A 22353-nucleotide genomic window follows, 5' to 3' on the forward strand; every position below is an offset into this window, starting at 1 on the left:
TATGGTCCTTAAAATTATACGATTATTAAACTTCGTTGTTTAGATTTCTTAATAGGTGTCGAGTGCAGTAGCGTATTAGTTACGAAACCAATGATAAAACTAAATTATTTAGAAAATGTCGAGTCGACTTAAAACTATTTCAGTTTCGCAAGGAGGAGATAATATAAATAAAAATTATGTTTGAATAAACAACTGAAATTAAAATTTTGTATCAAAAGTAACATAAGACTAAGTTTTAAGATAAATATGGATTAACGAGGTACATATTCCATTCAATAAATTGTTCAAAAAGGAAACGATACGGATTTACCGTATCAAAACACTATCTTTTATTGATAGTAGCCTTTATCAAACTCCTGTCAAGGTTATTGTTACAATAGAAGCGCATCGTATTGTATTACACATATAAAGCACGTTTATATTCAGAAACTATAGAAACAACTTATAATTAGAAAACATAAATTGTGAAATTTTCGCTTTGGAATTTGCAACATCGAACCTGCAAAATTTCCAAAACCGGACAAAAAAAATTTTATTGTACTTTGAACGTCTGTTTACGTCATACGATATCGTGTCGTCACCGAAGGAGGATCGGACGTCCAATAAGATGATGGAAAGAAGTAGCGTCGCGGAAGTGACGTCATCGGCCGCCAATATGACGTGGTGCACGTGTGTTGCCGGACTCAGATCGGAGAAGAGTAGACCGTTGATGGATATCGGTCCCCAACCGTCCTTCTATTATTTGAGAGCGAAAAGCTTTAATCTCCGGGCGCCTCAATAGAAAAAAGAAAAATGGAAGAAATCACGTGCGAAGGTAAGCATTTTTCCCTATATAAAAATGTTTTTACTATGATTCACTCGCTTTTGAATGCCTGATTGTTGGGAATGAAAATTTTTCTGTTTATACAGTATTTTTAAAAATAAGAGAATTTTTAAAATATAAATGTAGAAAGTTGCCTTAAAGAGTGTGTTAACTGTTTGCATCAGATATAAAAGGAAAACATCGAAAACTATGCTAAAACAGTCACGTTCGTTTTCCATACCTGTTGCGACTTAAGTGTTTTGTTACCTATTTCCTGTATCTAGTGTAACGAAGTGTTTAATATTTTAAATAAACAATTAGTTTATTTTATAGTGTTTAAAATTTAAAAGTTGTTCTACAGAATTATTGTCAATTTCCTTCGTCTGTTATTGCTTGTATAGAAATCTGTGTTCGTTTACATATTTCGTAAACTTAGATTAACGTCTATTGTGAAAAAGTCATTGTTTTATTTAACGAAAATAGTTCAACAAGTCATTCCTTATTCGTTAACCTAAGAGTCCGGTGTTGCAAGTATGATATCATCAATTTAATTTAAAACTCAATATAGATCGATTTCGCAATAGTCGAGTAAATATTTATATGAATATATATATTCGTATATTAAACCTGTACAGACCATATAAATGAATTTAGAACTAGTACAACGCAGGTGGCGATACAAAATAGTAATAGCCTACTACTTGTGACCGAACTGTTCTATGACCGTACAATAGAAACGTGTGGGAAAAGCTAGTTTCGTTTTTTTTTTATTTTTGGAATGTTATAGAAAAAACTATCATTTTATTCACAACTTAAATGATGGCATATATTAACATTTTGTACATTTATCTGATTATTATTAGCTCGTGTGCAGAATAAACAATTCTTATCTAAATCCGTATCAATGCATCTCTTGTTAAGTAAGTCGCTACGTAAAGTTAGTTTAGAAAATTAAATACTGTATTTATAAAAATTATTAAGTGGTCTCTATTTAGAAATGTGTTTATTCAACGTTGACAAAATGATTTCGATGCAAATTTAGATTTTTAGTATCGATAAAAACAAACGACAATGCAAATAAATTTTATCTATGCTGATTTTTCTATTCGTTTCGTTTAGTATAATTGTTCACACAAGTGGGAGTCCACCTGACGATGACCCCAAAGTTGGTTGAATGAACTACACTGTGTTCTTCACAGCCAATTGAATTGTTTAATGGTCTTTTCTGCCAATCATCGGCAAATCTTCTGCGATTGCCTGAGCGTGATGAATGCCGTACAGTACAGTACATATATATGTTTATGCACAGTCAAAATGTACTCGATAACTTCATTATTATCGGGATACATCTTGGTTGCAGCTTCGGCATAATTCGTTTCTAAACTCATTAAAAAGTCTATATTAGTGAAGACAATGCTCTACTCTTGACAGTTGGTCACGTAACATCACCATAATCGGATATCGTCTATCTCGCAAGGAGATAGTCTATTGTATGTTTATCGATAGAAAACGACCTTACCGATGACGTTCCCAAGTTAAGTAATGGATGTAAAAAATTCCAATAGCACTTTTTTAAAAATTTAGCATGTTTGAATAAAAAATAATCATCCGTCTAGCAATGTTTATGACTAAAATCTGGATCTATCGATAGTAAAAATAAACCGTCGAGTGAATGAGTCAAAGTTCGTAGACCAAGTTTATATATACTCGAGGAACTGTATGGGTAACAAGAAAGTTCTTTCATGACAGACTAGTAAACTTCTTTTGTACTAAAAGATAACTGCATTTAATTCGCAATAACCAACTACAAGCGGATAATCAGCCAAATCGGATGTCTTCAGTATATTATCTAATTGTGATCGTTTGTGGCAATTGCCTATAGAAAATCACAGGATAGTTACAACCATAAAATTTGTACGGTTCACACGTTTTTCGATTTTAAAAAAATAATTTTTTTTCTAGAATAAATAATCATGAGAACTCTCGTAAAAACGCATAAACGGTCTAAAGAACAGTCTCAGGAGATAATATAAAAATTTAAATATTGATGCAATTCTATCTGTATAGGTCGACATCATTCGAGTTATCGACTGTATAAAATCTATACGAAGCGGAAATTATTAAAAAAGAAATAAACTTTTAATGAAGCGTAGAATATTTTAAAGATGACAATTGTCAGTAATAAATGCAATATTTCGATTTGTAAATTTAAAGTAATTTCTAGTTTAAATATGTGCGATTTAAGCAATAAAATTTCTCGAGTATTTGACGTAATTGATTACTCGATTACGGGCTAGTTGCTTTTAATTGAATATAATCTATTGATTCAGACGACGACGTGATTAAAGCGTTGTTCAGTTGCGTAATGAGAGTTTTCGTTGTAGTACCACGTTCGCACTCGATTACTCATAAATAAAGGTTTTGGAGTGTTTGGAGAGCATGACGAAAATATACGCAATTTGTATAAGTAGAATTTTGATTACACGTAATTTCAGTGTCCTACGCCGAATTTAATATGTGGGCGAGTGATGTCATCTAGGTAGGTTATCAACTCGTTTTGGACTTTATATCCAGTTTCTTTAATTGTTCGAGTGGGAAGTTATTGAACAATGATGTATTTATATATCTGACGTGTAATTTTTGGTTTTAAGAACGGGTTCGGTGACGAAATGTTCTCTTTTCGAAACTGTGGGAGTTTTGAATAGGATGGTATTGCCGGTATTTCATTGTTTACAAAGTAAAAAAAATCTACGGAAACCATTCAAAATAGTTCTTTTCCTGCTTTTCTGAATTTTTCCATCGAAAATAGAATATAGGTTATGCAATTTTTAAATACTGTATTAATAAAATTCAATACGTACCGTTGGCTGAAAATATTTGCTTTATTTTAGTTATACCGGTAATAATTTAATGTTATGAATGCAGATTAAAAAGTAATATGATCGGTGAAGAAAAGATGTATTGTTCTTTGTTTTATTTGAGATTTTTTTCGTAGTTAACAAATTGCTGGGGATGTATGTTCCAGGCACCTTGATGATTGATTATGGAAATTATGTCGTCGGGTCAAGGCATACAATATTGACAGTGAGTTAAATAAATATAGAGCCGAACAGTGTTTATGAAATGTGTTTATTGAGGTACAGTTATCGTAGCGTAACGTTCGCTTTACAGTACAGTCTGATATTTTCCCACTGTAGGCTCTTACTGGTTTAACAGGATATCCATGACATCCTAAACACAATAATAGTAATAACAGTCATGACGTAGCATGAGGATCATCGCTGTTTTTATAAACTCCTATTAATAAATTATTTATTTATTAATAAAAAAATTTTTTAAAACGTAATAATTTATTCTATGAAAACGTTGTTTTTGTGTACTAATAATTAATTGTTTATTTTTCCTTGCATTTTTTGAGCCGTGCTTATCAACATAAAAGAATTTTTAATTAGTATCAGTTTGTGTTGTTTTGCGTTACGAATAAATCCGATCGGATTTTTTAAATATAATTAAGGTAAGGTACACGAAAACGTGACCAAGAAGTATCTCACGAATAGAGTAAGCCTGCCGTTTTTTCTCGTGCTTTCTCCTTATCGTGACATAGACGACGATTGCAAACTACTCTTTTGTTTAAAGAAATAAGTTGCACGAATAAGTCGATTTATACCAACAAAACAAAGCAAAATTTATTATTTGATCGCTATCTAATATTGAATTAATCGAATTTATTTCACTTGTTATCTCTTAAGTATCATTGTTTTGATAATTACTGTGAACCGTAACGATTAAATTGAAGAAAATGCGTATTGTTTGCCTTTTTCAAAAGATCTTTTGCAACACAGGTCCTACAAAAAATTCACACAACTGGGTAGAGACCGTTAAGATTAAATAAAAATTTGATCTCAAATATTTCTGTGCAAAAAAAAATCCTAAATATTATTCTAGGAAAAATTTACTATAAGTTACTCGTTCAAATTATAATACAATCAAAATTGATCCGTTCATCTATAAAATATCGTCTACTTGAACTCGATTTGACTCCATTATATCCTATTGTAATATAAAAATTACGGTGTTTGTTTCAATTCAAAGTTCATTGAAATGGCTCCTTTTGAATTAGTTTAAGCAGTTCTCTTTACATTATCGTCTTTCATACAATTGAAAAATATTCCGAATGTATCGCATCTAGTTATTTTCTGGTTTCAAGAATTTCCTTTTAACATTTTTAAATCGTTTTAGATTATTATTAACTATTAAAAATATAAAACGATTTTACCAGAACTTTTTAATTTTACCAGATTCGTTGTTGGAAAATAACTAACATAATATTATCGAGCCGCTAACTAGTAGGTTTCCATTTATGTCCTATCATCCGGGAAGCGAATCAGAACATCCTTTAACGTGCTATAAGGAGCAAAGGGAAGCGACTGGTGCACATTATTCTATTAAGGATGACAATCAACATGAAAGTATGTGTCGTGTTCGGTCTTCTCTCTGGCAATCGCGTGTCTCTAGTCACTCTACCAGCGACTGTTGGGAATGGTTAACATAGAACTGCATAGTGCACAGGATCTACTAACGATCTCAGATGGACTTCCTGCCAAAAATTTGTTGATTGCATTCGATTTTAATTAAATTATTTATCGATTTGTTGATTTTTATTCAGTCTACTTTTCCATTAAAATAAATTATAAATGTTTATAAGCTTATCGAACACCTGGGAATATTAGCGAGAAAAATTATAAATTATTCTTCTCTCGGAAAGTTTCAGTCCATAATAAAAATTAGAAGCCTTATTATTCGTCCGATTTAGAAAGGTGACCTATTTTTTTTATATATAAAACTGTTAGAACGGTGGATGAACAAGTGAATAACAAATTATGTTAAAAGCTATGTTTTAATGCTAGTTTGTCTAGACAGGCTACTGAAAATTTCACCTACAAAATTGATCGTTGAACTGCTCGATCGTTTTTATATTCGTGAAGTTAACTTTTAATTTATTCTAATAAAAATCGAGATCGGCGATTTTTATTGCCTGAAACAACATAAATTTATTTTCGATTAACAATTTACTTTTTTTTTTTGTTTTATAAAAACTTTCTTTCGCTATAATTAAATTTAGCAAATTAGTATTATATAGCTAATTAATTCTAGATGCGTCGCCTATTAAACTTCAGATGTCAGAATAATATAACACACGATACAATTACGTAATTACTTGTTGGCTGTTATAAATATTGTCTGTTGATGGCAAGTATTCTCTAGCAAAGAATTTTACCTCGGTTCAAAAGTAGGCTATGTCGTTTCGATGTCGTAAATCAAGTGGATGTTAAAATTCGTCGATTAGTTATGAAAGTCATAATAATTCTTTTATAAAGTAGAGAACAAAATTGGACTTTTCCGGTTTTTATTATTATTATTATTATTTTAATTTTACTAGGTTAATATATGATTAAATGATACGACCATTGCAGTTTATGAGTTATTCTCCGTTGCGGAACATCTTCGAAATAAAATAGATAAAATTGCAAAAGGAAATCTTGTCTAAAACTGATAAAACACGCAGATAACATATTTTATGTTTTGATATATTAGCTTTAAGTTTGCATTTTTATAATTTTCGTGTATAGTTTTTCTGATGGTCTCGATTGTTTTCGCAATAAAACTAATTGCTCAGTCGAAATATATATTTTATCATTCTTGTTATATTGCTAGTCATGGCATGAATTTATGCACAGCAATAGTCAATAGTGTCGAAATGAATATTTTGAATTTTTCATCGTTGATTTTAAAGATGAAATTATACACGTAGTCCTAGACCTACTTGCGTTATCGACGGTAAAATCTACGCTGCTTATTAACAAACTTTAGAATATTTATTGTTTTATATCTTAACCTTTTTTTTACTTGTTTGGTTATACGTATTTAAGAGTTAATTTTTATATTTGCAAATAAAAGTAAAAATCTCTAAGCTCGCTAGCAAGTGTAGAAATGGGCATTGATTACCAATGACAATTTTACAATAATTGTTATCTTACGAAAGGATAAAAATCATTATTACGATATTTAAAATACAAAATTTAAACGTTTTTTAATGTTTTAGGCGAATTACGAAATCATGCGCGTTATTAAAATTTTATACAGTTATTATCTTTATCTACAAACGATCTTCCAATTTAAAGTTCTTCCGTGCTAAATATCATTTCAAAATAGAAATAAAAAATTCTCCAGCGATTATAAAATCGTACGACTGGAATTTGGCCAGAGTTAACGAATATTAAATTGCTTTTTTCCCCTCGAAAGTGTCCCTTTTAGGAAATCGTGCCATCTCCCTTTTGCAATATTGATGCAAATCAATAAAAATGTTGTTAAATTATAAATTAAACTGAACAAATAATGCAGTTGATCTAACCTTTAACAAATATTAATCGTTCTGGATACCTTAACGACGTTTGACATTTTAGAAAGTTAATTATCTATTATTACCAAGTTTAAAATAAAAGATAATTATGTTCGGCTAATTAGTTATCGACTCAAATATTATATCTCGAGATATTCTCGACTGGAAAGAGAATTCTGGATAAAAATAGTCCTGACATTGATTCATAACTGTCAGTGAATGGGGAAGTGTGACACGCCGGATTCCAACGGAGTTTGTAGCATCCGGTTCTTCATCCCTGCCTAAGTTCGTCTTCCTGTCAGCTGTTAGATGCACTTCAGACTCATCACGATACTCAAATATCTTACATAGTCCCTCTTTGGAGAGGTTGTCACTCGTAAATTCTATCTTTTCTTCTCGTTTCGTCATATGGAAGCCATTAATAAAAGCAATGCATAGTTTTTGTATAACGTGTCCTTATAGAGATAAAAAAGACTATAAAAAATCGTGTTTATCTTACGTTCTTTTCTTGCGTATTTTTCTAACAAGTTTAAATTTATTTGCAGAACGCATTGTTATGACACCTACTAAAAAAGGTCAGGGGCACACAAGGATACGGATGGATCGTCAGAAACAGGTCGATCTGGACAGTAGCAACGTGGTGCACGTAGCCGGAGGCGATCATAGGGGAATAGTCATTAACAAACAAACTGAAACAGGTATTGCATCTATTAAAATAATATCGGAGTTTTCAAGAAAGGATGTCCTCATTTTTCAAGCAGGATATGTTTATTATTAAATTATATTAAACTTCATAATTAAGGTTTTAATAATTATGGATACTGTTAAATGATAATAGTGTTTTATTCTTGTCGTTTGTTCTATTTATATTGTTGTTAAGTTCAGAATGCACAATTAAAATAAATTATTTGACATTTTCTCTTTTTTTTAGTTAGTTTAACAGATGATCCTCCTCATCTCTCATTGGAATTTAAGGTGTTTTTAACAAATGCAGTGAATAATGACCAGACAAAGGTATAATTTGTAGAAGTTTTATATTATTTAGAATTTTGAGTTATTTTTATAGAAAAATATTTATATTGAATACTCCTAACAAGTTATTGATTAGATTACTTATATCCTATATAATTTAGACATAATTTTGAGAATTTAAACTTCCTATCCAATTATTAAACTATTTATGAATTTTTATTAAGAATATTTGTAAAATTATTGGTGAAATAAAGTTTCAGAATTTCAACATTAATTCTTAATTTATATAAATCTTTTGTGATGTTTATGAAAAGAGCTCATAAATAATTCTAGAAACTTAGCTTTTTATGTTTTTCCTCCTTTTCAAATTACATAAGTTTATACTTTTTCCTATAGGAAAGACGAAAGTTGTTATTCTGGTTCAAGGAGCACATTTCCGAAAAGGAAAAAATGCATAATGCGCAAGATTTTTTCAAAGAATTAATTAGTCCTTTTGAATTTCCAAGAGGTATGGCTGATATTTATGACTATCACTTATCAATTTGTAGCTATTGATAAAATTTGGGTCACTAATTTGAATTTCCTAAGGTTTTTTTCTGATAATTGATGAGAATTGTCTAGTCAATGTATGCCTCAAAAAAGAACTTTCAGCTTGAATGATTACATATATTATTTTTTTATTTTTCTTTATAAAACCTTTTTCATTAAATTTGTGAATAAAACTTGAATTTATTGGTTTGGCTTAATATATCTGATAATTATTTAATGTTTTAATTATTACTTAATAAGAATAATATCAAATTGTATAAAATGAGAAAAATTAAATTTTATATTTACTGTATATGAATTTGTTTATGTAATGTTGAATAATTAATTTTATTTTTAATAGATTATGTTGGGTTCATTAAAAAAATAATGAAGTTAATGCAAAACAGATATGTTGATATTAAAAGAATTGAAGTAGATATGAAACAACTGGATTGCAGTAAAATTGAATTGCCAATACATGCAGGTAAATTGTCAATAATGTAATAATTATAAATTATGAATTATCTTATGTTAATAAGTTAAAAATATAATATTTAACTACTAAAATGAAATAATTTATTTATAGATATGATGAATGACCTTTCAGCACCTTTAAAAGTTCAACTGACAAAAGTAAAAGTCTTAGAAATGATTGAATCAGCTTATCCTAATTCTTTATCTGTGGAAGATATGTCCAAGTATTATTATTTTTTATACTATAGTTTTTATTCTGTTCTAAAAATAACTATAATTCTTATTGAAATTATAATAAAAAAATTTAATTGTTAATACTTAGCACATTCCAATGCTCTGAAGAAGAACTGATTGATATTTTAAATGCACTCATATCAACAGGATTAATAAAAAATATGGGAAAAGGATTTTATTCTAGAGTTACACAGAATGATACAGGTAGGGTAATGCTTTATTTTAATATTTTACATTATTGAATTAAAAAAGGTACCTAAAAATTGAGGCTTCCATTTCATGTTTCAACAGAAAATCAAAATTTATGATTTTTCTGTATGGATGTTAAGAAAAAATTCCCAAGTTATGGCTAAATCTGATGATTTTATTGCTATCTATTGGTTTGTTTATTTATCATATTTTCAAAAATTCAGGAATTATATTAAGAACATTTTATATTATGCTGAATTTAAAATTCAAATAAGAAAATTATTTTTAAAAGTTATGAGTTATTGATATTGCACTGCAGTTGTGGAAACTATAAATCATCAATATACTGAATATTCTATCATTCTTGTTGTCCATTTTTCTCTTAGTGTTAAGAGGCCATCTGGGAGAAGGAAATGCAGAGTCCATCTTTAGGGAAAATTGAAATTGGATTCAATGCTCACTAGATACAGACTCCACCCTGACAGAAATTTGATATACCAAATACAGCTTTATTATACCGTCATTAATTAATGTTTTTATTACTATTTCTTGTGTTTTGTTATAATTATTAAAATTAAATGTAAATCATATATTTTTACAAAAAAAAAATTATCTATAACTGATAATATTTTTACTACAAAATACAGTTACAAGTACATGAATAGATAGTAAATTGATAATGTTTATTTTGTATTTGGTTCTTCTTCTTCTAATATTTATAGATTTTTTATTGCAAAATCTCTTTTGATTTGATATATTTAATAAAATGTATTTGAAAATTAATTTAAGGAAAACTGATCACAATTGAAAGAGAGATCAAGTTTTCTTTATATAAGTTCAATTAAAATTTCTCAAAAAGATTTCAGTTAATACAGCTAAAAAAATGATCAAAGTGTTTCATATTGCTTAAAATTGATATATTTCAAATTATTTAATAATTTACTATGAGTGTATATGTTATAGTTTCTATTAGTCAACACTACAGTTAAGTGAATCTTTTCCTGATTTTCTCAAAAAGTTTTAATCATTTGGAAATAAAATCTTGGATAGGATCTTCCTAAAATAAATTTTAATAAAGTCAATACTGTATTAATTTTTATGAATTGTTGTACTATTTATAAAATTAAAAAGTGATTTAAATAAAAATAAATTCAGATAGCTAATATTGTCTAATTATTTATAATTTTAAACATAAAAATATGAAAAATAATAAAAATTTAAAAGCATTAAAACATTTTAGTTACCACAATTTATTAAATTATTGAAAATTTTGGATTTAGATCTTTGTATTCCTCAATATCTTTATAAAACAGTAGATTTTAAAATTTTAATCTACATTATATTTTGGATATATCTATCTATAAAAATATTACTTAATATTAATTTTATATATTTATTTTTCAGAAGTAAAATTAGTCCGTCAAATGCCAACTGTTGTCAATGCTAAGCAGCCAACAATAGCTATCATAACTGCTCAATATTGTGAAAAACTTGCTGTTGATGCAATGATTGAAAATAAAGATACTTATGTCAGATATAAAACTGAAGGTTAGCTCTATCATATATTATCAAATATTTACTTATAATTTAAGTAAATAAAAGAAGCTTTTTATCATAAATTTAGAACTACATATTTATAGATTTATTGACAATACTTTTTCATTATGGTACTTAAATAAACCAAACTTTAATGAGTACTTTTGATTTTATTATTCAAAGCATCTTTGGATTAAATTTAACATACATAATTTGGTTTATTCAAGTAATTCAAGAAAAAGTATAGAAAGAAACAATAAATGACAACACAGTTCTGGAAAAACAAAAATACTGTAATATTTTACTTTAAGTACTTATAATATTCAATACTCAAAATTTTGTATTAAATAATGAATGATAAGCAATTCTGTTGTTCCATAATAAAATATATCTTTTTTAAATGGATAAATTTATATTATAGATTTTCATTTGTAAACCTGTTTATAATTTCAGGTGATTCAAATGTTTATACTCTTGGAAATATTGGAATGCATCGTGTAGTTTCTACTAAATTACCTGCAGTAGGACATTCTCGAAGTGCTATGATTTCTGCAGGAAACACCATGACTCGACTCCTTGGTAAGTTTTTATTGAATTGAATGACTAAATATCAGTTAGTTAGTTTATTTTTTTAATGTAAATTTAATATATAATGTTTTTCATAAATAAAATATTATGAATTTTTAATATTGCCTTAAAAACTATTATTAAAATTAATTTTAATTTTTAATAATAGTTTTTATTTCAATTCTTTAAAGTTTCTAATTCAGATTCCTGAAAATTTGAAATGAAAATAAAACATTGCACCATAATAAGAAAATTTTACATGAACATCATTGCACAAATATTTTTTAAAATAAGTCATTTTAAAACAAAAAATCACAAGGAATTTTGAAATAAAATTTGCAGAATCTCCAATATTACATAGATATAAATATAAGCTAAAAATAAAATTTATTTTTCTATTTTAAATATTTCAATTTATTAAGATCATAATGTGATATTCTTTTAAGTTACAAGTGAAACATACATTTACTAATCATCTCTGATATGAAACAGTTCAGAAACTATTTTTAGGAATGTATATTTGTGCAATTACTGATCATTTTGTTATCATTTATGTAGGTTATAACCAAAAGTCTACATGCTAATGAGTCATAATCATTGAATGATATCATTAAAAACAGAAACAAGAAGTGAATCCCAATAAGTTTCGTTATGATATCTCATGTGAGAAGTTGTTTATCTTCCACAGATATTTAAAAGATTAAATTTCTTTGACATTTTTAAAGTATAAATTTTTCATTAATTGGTTACTGTATTACATCAGAAATATATAAAAAATTTTATAAATAAAATAGTTAGCTACAAAAAATATGATATTAATTTTATGAAATGGATTAAGTGCCAGTTTTAAATAACATTATAAATTAAAAATTTTTATCAAAAATTATTATATCAATTTATTAAGCCATTTATTTGATAAGTTTTGGTTAGGATAACTGTTTCTGAGTTAGAGTAATTCTTTCTGTTGTCAAAATTCTTTTATCTTTAAAATTCTTTCTATTCTTTTGTGAATTTTGAAAACAAGAAATTACTCTGTTCTATCAAATATATTTTATATCAGTCATAACTAGGGATATCTATATAACAGATAAAATTCATAAATATTAAGTGTAAACATCCTTGTAATTAGATAAATACCATATATAATATAAATATTTAGATTAACCAAATATAATATTCTATAGATAAATAATAAATTAAAAGCAGTCTTTAGAAAATAACTCGTCAATGATAATATCCTAGATTCAAAATTATGAGACTGTTTTTTATATTGACATCATTGTTAGACCTGTTTTTCATTTACTCTGAAATAATGTTCAATTAACATTGCACAAATTTGACAATACAATATTAAAATACAATTTAGTAAAAGCATTTTTGCTTTTTCAATATGAAAGACTTTGTAAGAAAATTGAATGTAATTTAAATTACAAACTTTTTTCATTGAACAATTTTGAAAATTTTATACATACATTTGTGTGTATATATATACGGAGTAATCATAATTAAATTATCCCTATTCAGAGACATCTAGAGAGGAGTCTTCTGGGTATAATTGAACCAAATTTAATAATACTATCCAGGACATGCATAAGCAATCGTTGTGAAAAGTTTATTTCCATAACAACTACCAGGGGTCAATATGATCCAACACCTTGTTCCTCAGATAATAACCCTTTTGATCTTAAAAGTGTTAATATAAATAATTAGTGTGAGTTAACTTGACTGTTTTAAAAGTCAGAATAAAACTGCATGTGAATAACATTATAGTTCAGTTGCATTCTGCAATTGAATATACTGTTCACCAGTGGCATGCTGTGACATTTGATGATAGGGAAGCTGTGTTTCTGTAAGAAGCCGACTTCCAGGGGCAATAAGTTAAGTGCGTGTCAGTGATAGTCTAGGCCAGTGTTTCTCAACAGGGGTGATATCGCCCCCATGTGGGCGTTTTTCCATGTTGAAGGGCCAATTAGTAACAATTTATATTTTGGGGGACAAAAATCAATTTTCTGGGCGATATAGTAAAACAATATATTAAGAATAATTAGATATTTTATTCGTTATATCATACAATAATTAAAAAATAACATTATACTAGTCACTAGTCTATTCAATGCAGTACAAATTTGGCATTAGCCTTGGCCCTCTGTGTCAGAATTTTTAAGTGAAGGGGGCGATACTACATAACGGTTTCTTTGAAGGGGGCAATACTAAGTAATGGTTTTATTGAAGGGGGCAATGATTCGTTAGAGGTTGAGAAACACTGGTCTAGGCCCTCTAGGGTCCATTCATATTCATTTGTTTGATAAGCTAGTAAAAACAGTAGATTTCTCTAAATGTATTTTTAAAAGATTATCTGACTTACTTAATAAATAAAGAAGTTCAGTATAATTACCTTTTTGTTTTGTTTGGTTCAATGTCATGACTTGGTGAATTTATTGACACTTGGCAAATAAATTCACCAAGTTGTGACATTGAACCAAACAAAACAAGAAGAAGAAGACACAGTTTCGACAAATAAATAATTACCTCTGTTATTAGATTCAATAGATTCGCTATATCCTTTAAATGCCAATTCTTGCTTTGATAAAAAACATATAACATCTATTAATTTAGATATAATATATCTATTAGCCATAACTATTTTGTTATAATTTTCAATATTTATTTTATATTATTTACTAATGTTAATAGATTGTCCATCATTTGTTTTCTAACTAATTTGTTTTACGACCACATGGTGTCTACAGAAATTTCCAAAATTTACAACTTTTCAGTCACTCCTGTTGAAGTGGAAAAATTTTTGTCTTTATTACATCTAATATTATGAAGAAATCAGTCCCCACTGTACTCGGCTACAGACTGGTTCAGTTAAGCTTTTAAGTAAAATTCCAGCTCTTTCAGCAGGGTTTTATTTATGTCCCTAATTCCATAATCTCTTAATTATTTAACTACTTCTTAAGTAGAAATAAGTTGAAACCAGTTACTTAAACTACTTAACCAGTTACTTACTTAATACTTAATATTTATAGTCTTGGGAAAGAAGTGGAAAGACAAATTTTTATGACAATGGATACATAAATCGTAAATTTAAGGAATATAAATTCTAAAGCTTTTTTTTGTACCTTATGCATCTCATTCATTAAATTTAGTTGTAAATGATGCTGCCAAAGTAACAGTTAATTTTTTAACATTGTACAAGAATTGTACACGTTTTTTTCTGCATCCTCTTATAGATGGAATGTACTAAATTGTAATATCACTAGTTTAACATTGAAATCTGTAAGTAATACAAGATGGGAGAGCATAATAAATATAGCAAATATTTTAATGGATTTTTTTTAAACTCCTGTCAACTGTACAGAACTATCATAAAAACATACCAGTAAATTCCTATCGGTTGGATTAAGTTATAAATGTACTCGCGATTCACATAATGGGGTGAGAGCAGCGAAACATCTAGCAGGCAGGCAGCTAACAGCCCAGAACCGGTCCTGGATAGAATCATTGGAAGCATTTTGGTGTGTAGCTTCCACCAGCTAAACTGCCTGAGATTGGTGCTCTGTAAAGAGCATGCGCAAATGCCTATAATCTGGTTGCTTTACACCGTTAAAATATTTTTGTTCTGGAAGCTGTCCTATATTTGACAATACAGAGATTCCATTGGGAATATGCATATATGAATTTATATTGGAATATACAATAGCAATCTTATCGTTTTTCTCACATGTAGTATAGAAATTTGTAATAAGATGCATAATGCAGTTATAATAAAATATTAATTTTAATTAATCAAAATACGTTAAAATATGAAAATAATTGCACAATATGTATTTATTTAGAAAATACATTGGAAGTGCTTCCAATGACGGCATGACACTGCTGTTCACCATTTGAAAGTTCTAATACACAATAAATGGAGAACACATTGAGGAATCTCTGTTGCATCACTAATGTTACTAATGTACCATACATAGCTTGTTTGACGTTTAACATAAAAATAATGTTAAATCTCAAACCTTTCATATAATAGTGTTTTTCCCATGCCCAGTTTCCTTGAATTCATTTTCTCAAGGCAAAAACTTTAAGCCAGCATGCATAAATGCCAGTTTACTCATATGGCAATCTTCTTCAAAGTACACATCATAGTTTTATTCATCTCACAGCACCACATTGACCCCTGGTGGTTTCTTTTGTAACTAAATTTTTTTCAAAAGGATCCTTTCTGCATGCCCTATATACTTGTAGTATTACTACTGAGTTTGGTCTAATTATGTCCAATAGATGTCTCTAAATGTTTCTGAATAGGGATACTTTAATTAAGATCATCCTGTACATATGTACTGTACCTCATGTGTCTATATATATGTAATACAGGATGATCATAATTAAAGTATCAAAATTAAATCAAGGCAATATGATATATATATATATCATATTGCCTTGATTTAAGACACAGTAGTTTGGAATTGAATTTTAAGTTTTTTTTAATGAAGGGAAAGTGAAATGAGAAAGCCATTTTATCAAGCTATAACTTGGCCCAATAGTTCAACTTTATTATTTGATTACTAATGTATAATTCAAGCTTGGATAACAACTTATACAAATGTTGTGAAACAGGTAATATTTAATAGATCTGTTTCCATTCTCTTCTGTATATGTAATAACTTTTCTTTTAATGCTGCACCATAACATCTTGAAATGCTCATTTTACATATTAAAAGGGAGTTTAAATTAAACATTCACTATCAACAAATTTCATTTGAACTGATGTGATTTTTGAGCAGTATAGCAGAAAACATATTATATGGTCTTCTCACAATAACTTTTGATTATTATTTTAGATAATAAATTTGTTTTCATAAGGGCAGGATATGTATGAACATGCATTTTTCCTTAAATGCTTGTTAAAAGCTATAATGTTGAAACCCTGACAGAACAGTATATTACGTAATTAGTTTATAATGTAGGTGATTATATCAAAACACTTACTAAAACACCTTTTCTTGCAGCCGACTCTTTATTATAACGACTTTCAAACGACTTTTATTTTCTTGAGAAAGGTCTTTTAATAAGATCGAAAACGTTTGAAAGTCGTTATAATAAAGAGTCGGCTGCAAGAAAAGGTGTTTTAGTAAGTGTTTTGATATTACAATATGCAGTCTAGAAAGAAGTAGGTGATTATGGCATAAATGTAAGTTTGGTCCACTCACTCCACTCGTGCCAATTTTCATGAATGCCATATCGCTAATTATAAACAAATTGTCATACGGTATTTTGCGGTTAGACTACAACTGTGCCATAAAGCTGTGCCATAAAATTTTTATGGCACAGTTGACACAATCTGTGTTTACTAATGGAACTCAGAATCACGTATATAGTGTTATATATAGGTGTAGTCAACCACAAACACAATTTGAATGCAAATGAATCAGATTAAGACTGTCTGATAATGCATATTTTGCAGATTTGATTATTTTTGTACTAAATAAATGCTTTATAAACTTTATAGCTTGCTTTTGTGATTGCAAGTGCTATTTTTTCAAATGATGCATAGTCTATTTCTGATATTTGTACAGTATAGTGAATCTCTTTTTGAGCATGTACAGTTTAGGTAAGAAATATCACTTTACATCCATACAAGATGAGCATACAAAATTCAATTGTTTTAAATTTGAACTGTCTAACTTGCATTCTTTTAACTCCTTCCACTTAATATGTATATAGTACTGTACATAATAGATTTAGTAAGAATTGTTCACAGACAGAAGTAAAGGACCTACAAATTTTAGCATATATCTGGCATTTTCGTGTGTCTATTTCTGGCCCTTATTAATAAGCATCTCTATTTTTGAGAAGAAAAATGGGTTAAAAAAATACATCTTAGAATTGACGAAATAAAGTATATATAAAATGTTTTATATTATAACAAATTATACAGTAATGCAAAACATTTTATTATGTACTTTGTGCACTAATGATTAAGATTAGTTAACAGAAAAATATGGAGTTTATAGAATACTGTTTAAAAGTAATAATGTGCTACATAGAAGCAACAGAAGTATCATTGAAATACAGAGTTCTAGAACTCTGAAATCTTCCATAAAAAAGATACAATACAGTGGTACCGCAGGATACAAAATTAATCCGTTCTGAAACTGAGATTGTATCATGAAAATGTCGTAAGGTGAATCATTTTTCCCCATACAATTACATGTAAAACCAAATAATTCGTTCCAACATGAAAAACACACTCAAATTAAAGCTAAGTAGTACATTTAAAAAAAAAAAAAACTTTAGTAAGGAAAACACTGAAAAATGCATTTTGTAGTTGTAAATGTATAAATAACCATAATAGAATAATAATTGATAAAAAAAAATGTAGTTTTATTTGCACTTTACCTTTGAGGATAGACGACGGTGGAGGTGTAAACTGGTGGCGGAGGAGAGGGAGAAGATTTTTATTCACTGCTTTCTTTCCTTCATTTCTACCAGCACTTTCACTGGATAGAGGTCACTTGGTAAAATATCTATCCAAAGAGGTTTGGCTTTGCCTACTTTTTAAAATGTTTCTAAAATGACTTAGGCAAATGTCATTACTCTGAGCAGCAATACGGCCAGTGTGAACCTTTTCAGGATGTTTCTTTTCAATAAAATCGGTCACTTTCTGATAATACCTCAAGATTTCCTTTATTGAGCGAGACCCTTCCACGACGAAGCAAACACGTGAACTGAGACCAATAAACAGAAGTGAATAAAAAATGGCGCTGTAAACTAATGTAATTCGTATGGTGAGTTTTTGTTCGTATCGTGGAGCAAAAATATGTTCGAATTTCAGGTCGTATCCTGAAAATTTCGTATGCTGGGGCGTTCGTATCCTGAGGTACTACTGTAGTTCATTTATCATTTTTTATATTATCAAAGTTGGTGACAGATTTCATACCAGATTGGAAGAAGTAAAAAATTTTTATCCCAAGTAGTAAAAACTTTTTATTGGAAACAATTTTAATTAAAGCAAGTAATATATGTAATAAACAATCATTACATCCCATATGAATTTATAAGTGATTATAATCTTCTGTATATAAGATTATGTTAACAATTATATAAATTTTATATAAATTAAATATTTATGATGCTATACGTAAAAAAATTATAATACTAATAAAATCTCAAAAATACATAAAAATAAAAATAAGCAACTTTTAGTATAATCAATCCAGAATTAAAATGTCTATTTTCATTGCATAAGATATTCCAGTTTGCATTAATTCATTTTGTGAGCATAAAAGTATTTGGAATTTGTTGTATTTCAGTTATAGCAAAAATCATATACATTTAACACATATTATGAGTAATCAATAAGAAATTTATATAACAAATAAAGTAATATTAACAGTTTTAATCTAGTTCTTATAAATATTAATATAAAATTGGTGAACAGTTTATATAAAATGATTCATTATAATGTTATATTATTTTTATTGAAATATTAGAAATATTAACATTTTCACAATATTTTGTAGGAATCTTTCAGAGAGTTGAATACATATTTCTTGTTGGTGTGGGAGGTGGTGTACCTCATTATACAGATTATTCAAAACATGTAAGACTTGGAGATATTGTAGTTTCTGTTCCAGCAAAGGATTTATTGAAAAAGTATATTTATTTATATTGTGAAAAAACATGGAATTCAGTGGAAAATGCATCAAATAATCTGTTAACTTCTACCAAAAACTTTAATATAAAAACATGGAATCCACCTCACATGCATTTACAAACAGTTGCACAGAATTTGTGGGAACAATACATTGGAGGAAATGATGGTTTTTGTCCATGGAAAGTTTACAGTGAGGAAGGTCTCAAAGATTTAAAAAACCAAGAAGCTGACTTTGCTAGACCAGCCGAAGAAAGTGATAAACTATTTATGTGCATCGGAGGAAAAGATGTTATTGAAGTTGGCCACCCCAGCCCACCAGAAAATTCATTCGATCCTCGACAAGCAGGATTGCCCGTCGTGCACTTTGGAGCCATAGGTTCGGGAAGGCATTTAATGAGAGATGATTCCTTAAGACTAGAATTTGCAAATCAGAATGGACTGTTAGCATATGACAAAGAATTCGATAGCGTTATTGAATCGATACATGGAAATCGAAAAGACAACTATGTTTTTATAAGGGGAATTGCAGATTATAAGGATGGTACAGAACAAAAGGATTGGCAACCTTATGCTTCATTAATTGCAGCTTCATTTATGAAGGCAGTTATTTGCTCTCTAGAACCATACGATAAAGAGTAAATATTTAAAAACATGATCTATTTTTTATTAGAACTTAAAAAAGATATTGTAATTAAGATTAAAAATGTACAGTGTATATATACAAGGCACAAATATACAATATGTATACAATATTCAGTATACATTTAAAGTGAAACCACTTAGTACTGTTGATAAATTAATATTGTAATCTTAAACAATATTACAAAATATATGAAAAATTTCAATAAAACAATATTTTTCCTTTTTCTATGATTCAAAATATGTAGTTTTTTTATTATCCTGTAACAAATATTGATTAATATATTTATTTAACATAAATTTAAACAAAATGTATTCAATGTAAAATTTTTAAAAATTGTATTTAAATCTTTAAAATATTTTCTGTGATTTAGGTATTGGCATTGTTTTTTTTTTCTTTTTATATAACTAGTCAATTTTCAACACAAGCCAGATAAATTATTTAACCCTTACTTAGTTTTCTTTTTAAGTTTGAAAGTAAATAAGACATTTCTCTCTCTCTATACCCTGTATTTAAACATTTCTAAACAACACAAAATATTCTCTATTAATAAATTAAATGCACTTCTAAACATTCTTAATATTACTTTCCTGGCTGCTATGTATACATAACAAGGAAAGCATTGGAATCATGTCAAATTTGACCCTCAGAGTTTTTTGCAAATATCCACGTTTGAGACCTTCCAAACCCAAAGAAATCAAAAAAAGGGAAAAAGTATTCCATGTATGTGTGTGTTGGCATATATAAGAAACAAAATTTGGCATGATTGCTTGTATATTTGGTGGTTAATTAAAGATTGAAGAGGAAAGGAGATCACATGTGGAAGAGGGGGTCACATGTTGTAGGTAAAGAGGAGTTAGACTTAATGAAGATTTTACTCATTATAAACATTTACAATTTTTTATAAAACTTGTCTCTACACTCAAAATTAAGCTTTTTGCCATTCGATAATAGACCTAATTCAAAAAATAAAATACAGTAAAACCTGTCTATGGCGACCACCACGGTTCCTTCAAAAAGTGGTCTTTTAGGCAGGTGGTCGTCCAATACAGGTGGTGCTATAATACCGTATTTCCGTACGTATTTTGCGCACATTTTAGCCATTTCTACTAAGCAAAACTCGAGGTGAGCAAAAATAAGCGAATTTTTTCAACGATACGGCTATATTGGCATCGTATTTTATTCTTATCGGATAACCCGATTTACAGGAATCGTCATGATATTATAAGACAAATTTAATACCAATATTTTAAAGATTAATACAATAGTCGCATTTTCTCGATTATAATGCACACTTTCTTTTTTCCGACTTAATTAATTCGACTCGGTTCTTTTCGTTCGCTCCTCAGTTACGTGTATTACGTCATCAATATACAAGCGCGTCCTATCTCTCCATCACTTTGCTTTTGGTTTTCGTTAGTTTAATCTTATTTTAACTTTAAAAATACTGTATTTTTTAATATTTAATATTTTCTTAATTAATTAAGTACAATAAGAAAAATTATTAATTAATAATAAAACGATTTTATTATTTTTTCTCATTATACGATTTCATTACAATCGCGGAATCGAAAAAGGAAGTAAAACTGATTTTTGCATTAATGCGTTTATTGTTTTTTGAATATTTTGCCTGCGAAAATTACTTGGATATTATTTTTCTAAAAATATCGTGGAAATAAGGTAGGTTGATACAGAAACTATTTATCGCACGTGTACTGTATATGAGCTTTAAAATAAATAAATAAAAATAGATTTTATCAAACGATGAGATCAGCCGATTAATTGTATCGTTTACAATATTTTATACCCCCAAGGAAAATACTGTAGGTGTAGGGTAAAATAAAGTTTGTTTTCCCATAGTTAAATTTCGCCGCTAATTGCTGTTGTGATAACTTTAATACGATCTTCTAACGATAGCACTTTGAATTTCGGACACTTTCCAACAAATTGAAATGAATTTCCTTTGTTGTTAGACTAATTTATTAACACCTGCACCTAATTTCGAGGGTGGGAGAAGTGTCCGGGATGGGTTCGAACAGAGTTTAGACTAATTCATTATATTAGGAGGTGGAAACGTTGTTGAGATGGGTTCTTACAATAGTTTAGACCAGATACATTACAGGTGTTGTATGTTGTTTCGGACCAAAAATCGATGCCCGCGGTCGCGTTACACAGGTGGTCGTTTAATACAGGTAACTTATACGAAGACTCTATGGATAAACTATTCCGTGCCAGAAATTTTTGCCCGTTTTGGCAGGTGCCCGTCGAATGCAGGTGGTCGCCTAAGCAGTTTTCATTGTATAAGTAAAGGTTTCTTCTAATAGTGAGGCTAGTGATATCACACATTTCAC

The 22353-nt window shown here is 28.6% G+C and overlaps 1 protein-coding gene across 1 annotated transcript; it reads left to right on the forward strand.

The window, feature by feature from the left end:
- The first annotated feature begins 631 nt into the window (after nucleotides 1–631).
- On the forward strand, nucleotides 632–20258 carry LOC111624174. Its single transcript, XM_023366982.1, has 10 exons — nucleotides 632–814; nucleotides 7748–7900; nucleotides 8134–8216; nucleotides 8571–8682; nucleotides 9064–9186; nucleotides 9289–9400; nucleotides 9499–9614; nucleotides 11004–11147; nucleotides 11589–11714; nucleotides 19229–20258. The coding sequence occupies exons 1-10, from the start codon at nucleotides 793–795 to the stop codon at nucleotides 19999–20001; spliced, it is 1764 nt and encodes a 587-aa protein (XP_023222750.1). The 5' UTR covers nucleotides 632–792; the 3' UTR covers nucleotides 20002–20258.
- The last annotated feature ends 2095 nt before the right edge of the window (nucleotides 20259–22353 follow it).

This window comes from Centruroides sculpturatus, unplaced genomic scaffold, assembly GCF_000671375.1.
Source record: "Centruroides sculpturatus isolate CEXI.00-Female unplaced genomic scaffold, Cexi_2.0 scaffold70, whole genome shotgun sequence".
NCBI classification, from domain to species: Eukaryota; Metazoa; Arthropoda; class Arachnida; order Scorpiones; family Buthidae; genus Centruroides; species Centruroides sculpturatus.

What these genes read in the sequence shown, in the direction of transcription:
- LOC111624174 (XM_023366982.1), top strand. Translation starts at nt 793, where the DNA reads ATGGAAGAAATCACGTGCGAAG. An exon ending in TCCTTTTGAATTTCCAAGAG is followed by an intron (nt 8,683 to 9,063) that starts GTATGGCTGATA and finishes TATTTTTAATAG; the next exon opens with ATTATGTTGGGTTCATTAAA. An exon ending in AGTTACACAGAATGATACAG is followed by an intron (nt 9,615 to 11,003) that starts GTAGGGTAATGC and finishes TTTATTTTTCAG; the next exon opens with AAGTAAAATTAGTCCGTCAA.